This window comes from Boleophthalmus pectinirostris, unplaced genomic scaffold (genome assembly GCF_026225935.1).
Source record: "Boleophthalmus pectinirostris isolate CB_2022bp ecotype Guang Dong unplaced genomic scaffold, ASM2622593v1 HiC_scaffold_20, whole genome shotgun sequence".
Lineage (NCBI taxonomy): Eukaryota > Metazoa > Chordata > Actinopteri > Gobiiformes > Gobiidae > Boleophthalmus > Boleophthalmus pectinirostris.
Window position 1 is genome coordinate 33,729,059 of NW_026571153.1, and position 11,412 is coordinate 33,740,470.

Below are 11,412 nucleotides of genomic sequence, written 5' to 3' on the forward strand. Positions count from 1 at the left end.
ATTGATGGAGATGAATATGTTTAAGGCCCTGTTGTGGAACATTCCAGGCAAAGCAACATCTCCTTGGAGACAAGCAGAGGATTGGTGCTCTATAGGCTACAGAAAAGTCACGTTATTTAGAGAAACCAAGAGAGGAACCAAACATACAACATACAACTAACTGTGTGTGTGTGTGTGTGTGTGTGTGTGTCTGTGTGTTTGTGTGTCTGTGTGTGTGTGTCTGTGTGTGTGTGTGTGTGTGTGTGCTTTTGCAGGTGACTCAAACGAGAACAAGCCTCCAGTGGGGGCAGAGGAGGAGGAGGTGGCCAAGATGGGCTGCCCCAGTCTGGGGGAGCACACCACGCTGGAGGTGGTCATCGAGGAGTCCTATGAGTTCAAGGTCTGTTACTATGGTGCTACACACCCAGACCCGCGCAACCAGACCCACACAACCAGTTTACACTACACAACCAGAGCCACACAACCAGTCTACACTACACAACCAGTCTACACTACACAACCAGAGCCAAACACACCAGAGCCACACAACCAGACCCACGCAACCAGACCCACACAACCAGACCCGCAACCAGACCTGCACAACCAGTCTACACTACACAACCAGACCTACACAACCAGAGCCACACAACCAGACCCATGCAACCAGACCCACACAACTAGAGCCACACAACCAGACCCACGCAACCAGTCTACACTACACAACCAGACCCACACAACCAGACCCACGCAACCAGTCTACTCTACACAACCAGACCCACACAACCAGACCCACACAACCAGTCTACACTACACAATCAGACCCACACAATCAGACCCACGCAACCAGACCCGCACAACCAGACCCACACAACCAGCCTCGCGCAACCAGTCTACACTACACAACCAGAGCCAAACACACCAGAGCCACACAACCAGACCCACTCAACCAGACCCACGCAACCAGACCCACGCAACCAGACCCACACAACCAGACCCACACAACCAGACCCACACAACCAGACTACACTACACAATCAGACCCACACAACCAGACCCACACAACCAGACTACACTACACAATCAGATCCACACAACCAGTCTACACTACACAACCAGTCTACACTACACAATCAGACCCACACAATCAGACCCACGCAACCAGCCCTGCGCAACCAGACCCACGCAACCAGACCCGCACAACCAGACCCACACAACCAATCTACACTACACAACCAGAGCCAAACACACCAGAGCCACACAACCAGACCCACTCAACCAGACCCGCACAACCAGTCTACATTACACAACCAGACCCACACAACCAGAGCCACACAACCACACTACACTACACAACCAGATCCACACAACCAGAGCCACACAACCACACTACACTACACAACCAGATCCACACAACCAGCCTACACTACACAATCAGACCCACACAACGAGACCCACACAACCAGACCCACACAACCAGACCCACACAATCAGACCCACACAACCAGACCCACACAACCAGACCCACGCAATCAGACCCACACAACCAGACCCACGCAACCAGACCCACGCAACCAGACCTGCGCAACCAGACCCACGCAACCAGTCTACACTACACAACCAGAGCCACACAACCAGAGCCACGCAACCAGAGCCACGCAACCAGAGCCACGCAACCAGAGCCACGCAACCAGAGCCACGCAACCAGACCCATGCAACCAGACCCACACAACCAGACCCACACAATCAGACCCAAATAACTAGCCTGCAGACACCCCCCTCACTGTGGTTATGATGAAATATTCTGAGAAGAGTCAGTGATTGAAATTTTAATGAAATCCACTACAATCCAAAATTGCCAGCTGTCCCCGACTGTGAATAATCACCTAGAGAATATTATTATTATTCTTTGTGAGTGCAGTAAAAAGGTCAGAATGATTTTGAAACAACATCCTGGGTTTGATTTTTCCCCTGATTGGTTTTGTTATGGGATGGTTATACATATTAATAGAGCGACAGATCTAACAAAGTCATTTTAGAGAAAGTGGAATATGAAATATAGGCACCAGACAAACTTAAAAGGTGGGCAGTGTTCAGTTACATTTATTTATGTAACTTTTAAGTACTTTTAAGTACTTTTTAAAACATGTTACTTTTCTGAGTATTTTTCTGAATATTTTACTTACTACTTACTACTTGAGTAATATTTTTATTGAAGTAACAGTACCTACAAAGGATATGTAGGAGAGCTTTTTTTTTTTTGACTTGCCCCACCTCACCCAAGATAAAAACCAACCCGACCCACCCAAGAAATGGGTTCAAATGTGCACTGTGTAACTTTTCTGGTGGAGGGCCCGTCACCTGCCTGTTTCTGTGGAGATGTCATTGATCTGCCTGGAATGTTCCACAGTATAATAATAAATAGTTCTGCCTTATATTTATTAAATTACAGATGGTTTTCGAACTCAAAAAATACCTAGAAAAACAGGCATTCTCATAATTATGATGATAAAAAGCTTTAATACTGTGTAAACATTCCAGACAAACCAATAACATCTCAGTGGAGGAAAGCATGTGGTGGACCCTCCACTTAGAGTCCTGCGCGGGACCTGACGGAAAACAGTGCTGCATGGGACATATTGAAAACTCATTGTGGGCAGTCCCGCAAACTAACGCGTACGCCGCGCAGACCGTCCCCCGTCCTGTACGTCGCACGGGCTGCGTCACTAAACCAGAACTGTATGTAGAAGAAATGTAGAAGCCAAAAATGATGCGCATAAAAAGTACCAGAAAAAAGACACAGTGTAACCTCCATTGAAGCCTATTTATTTTGATTTTGGCTGTGCATTCCACTTACCTTTTGTTTATCATTTGTGTCCTGATTACATCTGAGCCTTGTTTGTTCATAGTTCATTTCATTGACTGATTTGCTCTCCCATCCCTCGTGTGTGTGCGTGTGCAGAGAGCAGTAGATGAGCTGGTGTGGCGTTCCAAACAGGTGATCGATCCCTCCGTTTCCCTCCCTCCTCTTCTGCATGCTCTGCTCTTTAATTTGATCTCCTATTATTCTCTCAAACCTTTGTATGAGCTTAATGAGACATTGCAGGTGAGCAGCCATGAATCCAGCCCCAAGTTCTGATACTGATACTGGTATTGGCAAAAGCTCCAATGCTGCAAATCTTTTCGGGTACAATATTGGCTAGTACTTCAAAAATAATCACAAATCTTCCACTGTGTATTTTCCTGAATGAGAACCCATAGATGTGAGCATGTGCTGATGTCCATGGCTAATGCCACTGGTAACCTCCAGAGAGTTTATATGCAGACTGTGGAGACTCTGCAGACACTTAAAACAACACAAAATCAACAAATAGTAACAGACATTTGTGTTACCTCTCTGATATCTTCATTTAACCTTTAGAGTGGACGCTGAACTTGGTCAAAAAATGCACTATGGAGAGTGCAACTGGACATGAGCGCTAATACACACTTTGTTTACTCTGCAGAATGAGCCATGTGCTCCGAGGATGAGTGTCTCTTTACAGGCCTCATTGCTGTTTTTATTTGCGCTGTGCTAGAAAGTGCTTAGCACTCAGCACTACTTATCATCAAGACCATTATACTTTTGACTCTAACACTTGTCCTCAAAATCTCATCCATTCTTGTGGATTCTGTTTAGATATAATATGCCTTTAAGTAGATTTACCTTTGATCTCTTACAGTAAAGATATTGAGTGGTCTTAGTCTACTTCTTCACATTATGTAGTATTGGTTTGGTATCTGTGAGTACACTAAGGCCAAGTATCAGATCAGATCAAAAAAAAGATATCAGAACAACAATAGCTGACTCAATTTTTTTTGAGTCACCTTTGAATAATACTGAAAGAACATACAAGGTCAGTTTAACCTTTTTTAAAATGAAGATGAGAAATGATTCATCTGGGGGGAAAAAACAACTAAGCTTTAAAATACAGTAAAAAAAAAAAAAAAAGCTTACTACTTGATTACTACAAACATGGGAGTTGATGAATGAGGTGTAATTTGGACTTTTGTATTTACACAAGAATGTGACCCAAAAACTAAACCTGCCTGTAGTGTCTCTATCCCTCACTCCCCAAACTCAGCTCCCTCGTCCTCAGCGTGGGGTCTTTCCTCGGGTTTCATCACAGCAGCACGCACCTTTAATGAATGCTCTTTGAATTCTGAGGCTGATTTGAAAATTCTCTCATTGGAATAAGTGGATAATTACACAGCCTGAATCAGTGTTTTCTCTCAGAGTGGAGTGAACAAAATTAATCTGTCCTGTCTGATTGTGTGTGTTTATGTGCATACGTGTGTGTATTTTGTGTTGTGGCCTGTGTGTGTGTGTGTGTGTGTGTGTAGAGTACTGTGGATAAGCTGATAAAGAAGACTAACCTGGCGCTGGTGGTGGGGAGCAGCAGCTGGAGAGAGCAGTTTGTCAGTGCAGTGACTGTCAGTGCAGGTAAGACCTCTTCAGTCACATAAGTGAGTAAACTTTAAGTTTACATCCACTGTGTCATTCTGTATATTTAATGAGCATATAACATATAACAGAACAGAACATATAATATAACAGAATCAAACAATATACTCAAGCAGCAACCCAAGCAGTTAGACCTATAAAAATGGCCTCAATTTTATGTCCAATATTACAGTGGTTCTCAAACTTTTCAAACCAAGTACTTCTAAGATACTAGTTCTAAAACCTGTCTACAAGACCAGGTCTGAAATATGACTAAACCATTGCTACTGCAATTTTAAGCAAGAAACGTCCCACAGGAGGACAACAAAGTGTACAGAACTGAGTCTAAATTAAACTCTTGAACAGCAATAGTACACCACTGTCCTATACTGTCTGAGCTTTACAAAAAACATACTTGGAGTTATAATTCTTCAGTTATCTTCTCCTTAACTGTCAAGGTATGATAAATAAAGAGGTCTGATCATAACACACGGTATTAGCCTCCAGCTCTGAAGTTTAGTATGAGGGAAATGTGGGAGCAGGTTTTAGAGTCTTGAGGTTAAAAAACTGCATTAAACCTGAAATCCTTCACTGTCTCTGGCCTTAAGCCAGCCAGGAGGAGGCTGCACATCTCAGGCTAGATTTAGAATCAATAGAGCCTAGCACAAGGATTAGCCTGTGCAGCTCTCTGTAAGGCCTCGTTAAAGCCTGTTCCTCCCCTCTACCTGTCCCCCTGTCTATCCCTGCACCCTCTGTCCCTCTCTTCCACCTGTCCCTCCTATCTGTTCCACTTTCTGTCTCTTTCTGTCTACCCCTGTCTCTGTCCCTCCCTGTCCTCCCTGTCTACCCCTGTCTCTGTCCCTCCCTGTCCTCCCTGTCTACCCCTGTCTCTGTCCTTCCCTGTCCTCCCTGTCTACCCCTGTCTCTGTCCCTCCCTGTCCTCCCTGTCTACCCCTGTCTCTGTCCTTGCCTGTCCTCCCTGTCTACCCCTGTCTCTGTCCTTCCCTGTCTGTCCCTGTCTGTGCCTGTCCATCCTTATCTATCCTTGTCCTGCCATCTGTCCCTGTCTCCCTTTTCTGTCCATCTGTCCTTGTCCCCTGCCCTCCTCTGTGCCCATATCTGTCCCTGTCCATCCCTGTCTGTTCTTGACCTTTCCCCCCTGTCCCCTCCAGGTGACGATGATGAGGAGGAGAGCGGGGAGGAGCGCCTGCCCTCCTGCTTTGACTACATCATGCACTTCCTGACAGTATTCTGGAAGGTGCTGTTTGCCTTCGTGCCTCCCACAGAGTACTGGAACGGCTGGGCTTGCTTCATCGTGTCCATTTCCCTCATCGGCGTGCTCACGGCTGTCACCGGAGACCTGGCTTCACACTTCGGCTGCACCATTGGCCTCAAGGACTCTGTGACCGCCGTGGTGTTCGTGGCTCTGGGCACCTCTGTTCCAGGTGAGAAGGACACGACATTGTTGCAAGTCCACACTGGACTCTCTGGATATTTGATACAGAGGGATATCAGTGTGGTCTCCACTACCACATCACACCTTGACCCGAGAACTGTCCAACCAGATTTGTTTATTTAATGTGAAAGGAAAGAACTCATTGTCATCAATCATTTAAAACTAAATAAAATTTCTCTCACTTCTGATTAACAGAGGCTGTGTCCAAAAGTCCACACCACTAGTAATACATTTCCCCCAATGTACCTTGAAAAGTAGTGTCTAGTGGTGAGCTCAAGACCACAATATAGAGCACAGTGCAGTGCGTTGAAAATGTGCCTCCTAATACAACATTAAATCATGAATCTATTCTCTGTTGATGATTTAAAAACAGGCTCAAACTTCTAAAACTGTGTGTGCCAAAAAGCCATGGATATGAATACCAGTTATGAGTTATAAGGTGCTAGGTACTAGATTTTAAATCGATTTAAATACATGGTCTCTCCTTACAGATATTTAGGGTAATCGGTTAATTCAGCATACTAAATAAAATAAAAAATTTTTTTTTTTCAAAATTTTAGTTATGTGCAACCCTGTATTACGTTCCTAATTCTGAGTTATCAGTTGTAGTGAGTGGATACAGAAGACCGTTTACAGCAGCTCATTGACAACAGAGTCTTTTCTAAATGGTGTTTGTGCAGCTGCTGTGGCTGGCCTGTTTCATTATTCCTCCCAGTGAAAGCTTTGGATTGGGCCCGTGTTCTCCCTATTGCTCCATCCATCATGCCGTTGCCGTAGGAACCATTTGTTATACAGTGCAGAGAGAGAGTATTCTGCTTCATGAGGTCTAGCTGGTGCCACCTACAGCCCACTGTGCACAGTATAGAAGAGATCATGTAAAAACAGGACTCATGACGTGCATTGGTGCAGTGTGTGGGTCCAACACGTTATGTTCACTGCTTAACAAAGTAAAGTAAGTGAAGGTGCAGTGTCACTTTTCTGGAGATGGAATGATACACAGGATGGCAAACTTATGGAGTCAAGCAGGTGACCCCTAGCTTGATTCTTGAGCCATCACAGCATTAGGATTTGTTCACTCAACGGTTGGTGGGGACTTTCAATCACTGCTATTTGGTCATGACGTATGTAATGCTCCAAATCCCATAGGAAGAAGGGCAATAACGTCTTTCCCCTGATAAAATTCACCAAACATTCTCTTTGTTCAGGCTTTAAATCCACGATCTCTGGAATCGTTGCCAACACAGAATATCTGTATTCGTCTACATCCATCTCAACGCTTTGTTTACTGTTGTGCTGTTCCACAAAAGGGACACAGACAGATGCGACGAGTTTGACATCATGGCTTCACAGCTCTTCTCTGATTGGCTGGTGTGCGGTCTACAACTTCCGGGGTTCTTGCAAATGGTCTAGTGTGTTCTGATTCCTGACTTAGTCGCTGGAGAGAAATGAAATTGAGCTGAGATGGTGCCAGGCTGGCTAGGTGACCCCCCACCACCAGACCAAGTTCAGATCTGTGGGGAGATGAGCTCACCCCACAGTATGAGTGCATGTTTGTCAAAGTATGTTTGAGCACTAAAACACAGTGCTCCCCTTTCTGTCCATCTGTGATGAAAGCAGCGTTTCTGGTGCTGGATACATCATCTGCATTTGAGATAAAGATTCTCAATGGACAAAAACAAGTGCAATAATAAATTTCTATTCTTAATGTGGAGCTTGGCTGCAAATTTGCCTGTACAATCACTAGCATCACAATCTTCAGTTGACTAGAACTGAACACTCTGGGTAATGTCACACTCCCTCAGTCCACTTCTTTATACAGTCTATGGTCCCTGAGCACTGCACTGTGGCTCCACTGCAGGTTTTCCCTGGAAAAGGATGGGTCAAAAGGACAGGACACATTTCCCTACAGAGACAGTGAGACAGTAGATGCACCTTAACTGTAGCCTGCTAGCAGTGGGAGCATGTGACTTGTGTATGCGTCTAGGAGCGTGTGTGTGTGTGTGTGTGTGTGTGTGTGTGTGCGTGCGTGCGTGCGTGCGTGCGTGTGTGCGTGTGTGCGTGTGTACGTGTGTGTGTGTCACACACACACAGAGGCTGGAGCGATGGAGGCGCGGGGATTATAAATAAACAGTGTAATGAGAGGATGGAGCTGGCATGTTTCTGCTGGGGCTCAGTGTGCTCTGTGTGGGGAGGATGCTGCAGGTAAAGACACAGAAAGGTAAAAGATAAAAGACTGACAAGTGGATTAGCCAATCAGGGCCATGCATGGTCTGTTCATATCAAAACAAATGTGATTGCTTAAGAGAACAAAAAATAAGGGCTAATTTTTCAAAATGACACATAGCTGATCAATGTGCAGCTGCATTTCACATGAACAGTGCACATTTTTAATGTGCACAATTTACATTAACAAGCATTTGTGTAAGTGCACCGTATCAGTCATACAGCTGTCTGAATCTGTCTCCCAACACAGCAGGGTGTGGTGACCAGACTGATGTCCCTCAGTATAAAAGACACAGAGATACATGAGTCTGGACTTGCCCGGCAACATCATCAGGACAATCCCCCAAAATATCAAGAACTTCACGTGTGTAGAACAGCCTCCTGTTCTCTGATAGTGTAAAGGCCCCTGCACAAAGGAGCATTTGCTGCTGTGGAGAGCAGAGTGGAGGAGAGACAGAGAGGTGGAGCAAACCCAGAGCACAGACACACAAACAGACCAGGAAGGGGGTAGGAGGGGAGTAGCAAGTAACTATGAGGTTTACACATAAACATGAATGTGTAACATAAATTAACATTGAACGTTTGCCACATTCATGTGATAACAACATGAAGTCCAAGAGACTGAATCGTTTTGGAATCAGACCATGACAATCTGTCTCCCAGTTAGCTGACCACCACACACACAATGCATGCATGGGCCTAACCCTGATGTGTGTTTCAGATACTTTTGCCAGTAAAGTGGCAGCCATCCAGGACCAGTACGCAGATGCCTCCATCGGGAATGTGACGGGCTCCAATGCGGTCAACGTGTTCCTGGGCATCGGCGTGGCGTGGACCATTGCCGCTGTTGCCTGGCGATCCAAGGGCAAGGCTTTCCGTGTGGACCCGGGGAACCTGGCCTTCTCCGTGACCCTGTTCACCATAATGGCGTGTGTGTGCGTATGCACGCTGCTGTACCGCCGCAGGCCCTCTGTGGCAGGTGGAGAGCTGGGCGGGCCTCGGACTTGTAAGATCGTAACATCGCTGTTGTTCGGCACGCTCTGGCTCATCTACATCCTCCTGGCTTCGCTGGAGGCCTACTGCCACATACCCTCCTTCTAGAGACCTGCTGCAGTGACAGGGCCAAGAAAAAAAGGAATCCTTGTATTTATTCAAATCCATGCTGGCTCTTTCCATAGGGCAAAGACACAAGTGGAACATATTTATGGCATTAGATATGATGTTTCTACTCTACATCCACACTGACATGTTGTTTCAGAATTGCTTTAAGGTTAGTGTTTTGTCGCTCCCACATCATCTTTGAGAACTAAAAATGCTGGTTGGCCTTGTCTCCAGAGTTTTTAAATCTTTCGACAATTTTGTTCTTATGATTTCAGCACAACTTACTATCTAAAATTAATATTTTTAGCTATAATTAATGTTAAAGTGGCAGCTATAGATCACATAAGACCCCTCCAAACACAGATAGAAAGCTACAAGACACTAAACTCAAGTCAAAGCACAAGGGGACATCTGCAATAGTTTAGTTTTTGTGCATTAAAATAATGGCTATGTACATCATCCAGCCTCATTCGGTTTTTAGATCGTGGACTTAGTCAAATGTTTCACTTCAAATAACTAAAACACATATTTAGCTTCCTAATCCAACCCAGGTCTAAACTAGGGGTGAACGATACACCAAAACACACAAATCACAATTTTCTTAGAACCAGATCACCATTTAAATGTTTTCACAATTCATGTTTTCTTAGTATCTTATAAACAATATTTAAGAGGCAACTAAAGCTATCTACTATTTCTGAAAGCCCGAGCTTCACAGAAGTTGACCAGTAGGAACAGTGGATAGTAGAAAGTGTTTGTTTGACCGTAGAGCTGCATTAAACAAAAATGTGAAGCATCACAAAATGATGATTTTACCAAAATAGCAGTGATCATGTGATTACCATATTGCCCAGCCCATGTCTAAACCAGGACTAAGACTCTAATCTATCAGGAGAGACTGCTCCAGACGGGATTTTCAGACCCAAATAACACCATTGTTTTACTATTGTACACCAAGTCTGAAAATATCACTGATTTGAAGTATACATTTGAATTGAAAAAAGACGAGTTCAGACAAAGTCCCCATTGTGCTGTTTGTGTCTTTGAAACAGTGTGGATGTAGAGCTACAAGAACACATTATTCTTTTAGGATTGGGACCAGATCTTATGCCACAACATCTCACCAAATATTCCCACAAAAGCAGATATTCACCAGATAAAAGTGGAACATTGACTTGAGATAGATTTCCAAAAAGCAGTATTACAATAACGGCGAAAATATTCAAATCAAATATCATGATGCCAAAATTATGACCTGAACTACACAACAGGAGATACCACTTTATAACTGCTCCTTAATTAGCTTTAGTAAACATTATAAACAACATAACATTTATAAGCACTTTTGACAGCTTTTTTCTCTTTGTGCAATCTATATTTTCTGGGGCAAGGCACATTTCGGTCAAATACAATAGAGGAAAAAAACAGGTAGAGGGTTTTATTAAGGCTACTGAAGTGTAGTTGTTCTCAAATGTAACCCAGTATTGTTATACATTGTGTGAAAATCCGTCTCAGACAATCTTGTGTGTGCTCTTGTGGGAACTGTGTCTGGTCCCACTGCTAATGGCTACAGTTCTGAACTACAGGAAGTATCCTACTACAGTGTACAACCAATGATAGGGAGCAGAGGGGCCTCCTACTGGACGTATACTGCCAAACTTACCCCAAAACAGGCCTCCCCCTCTCCCCCTGTCCCCCTCTCCCCCTGTCCCCCCGTCCCCCCTTCCTTCCTCTCCACCGTCCCCCCTCCCTGCCTGTGGCCTGCCTGCTGATGAGCCTGGACTCCTGGGTAAATGCCTTTGGTTTGTTTTTTTGTTTTTTGTTTTTTTTTCAAGAATTCACTGTGCAACTCTTTCTGCCTCCCTGTTTTTTGGCCTTAAGTAGAAACTGTCACGTCATGTATGTATGGTACATGGTCTAGACCCCCTCTCTCCACCGACCTCCCGCCAACTTTGGATTTAGCAAACTTTCTCAGTGGCGTCACGTGTTGATGTTGTTTCTGTAATTGTAAGAAAAGTGACTATGGTGACATGCTCAGACGAACTGGACTCACAGTGACGAAGCAGCACTGTGCACTACATATTGTGAAGTTTATTGTTTACACTATACAAGAAGGAAGGACTCAAATGAAAGAAATACATGTCAGGAAATGAAGTTGTTAAGGACAAGTCAA

The 11,412-nt window shown here is 44.5% G+C and overlaps 1 protein-coding gene across 1 annotated transcript in view; it reads left to right on the forward strand.

Annotated features, from left to right (window-relative positions):
• LOC110156238 (sodium/calcium exchanger 1-like) overlaps window positions 1-10,536 on the forward strand; it is a 136,976-nt gene extending 126,440 nt beyond the window's left edge. Inside the window, exons 13-17 of the mRNA XM_020920439.2 lie at window positions 255-379; window positions 2,939-2,974; window positions 4,360-4,459; window positions 5,632-5,904; window positions 8,860-10,536. Coding sequence (XP_020776098.1) covers window positions 255-379; window positions 2,939-2,974; window positions 4,360-4,459; window positions 5,632-5,904; window positions 8,860-9,239 — 914 coding nt within the window. The 3' untranslated portion in view covers window positions 9,240-10,536. The remainder of the gene's footprint in view (window positions 1-254; window positions 380-2,938; window positions 2,975-4,359; window positions 4,460-5,631; window positions 5,905-8,859) is intronic.
• Window positions 10,537-11,412: the final 876 nt, after the last annotated feature.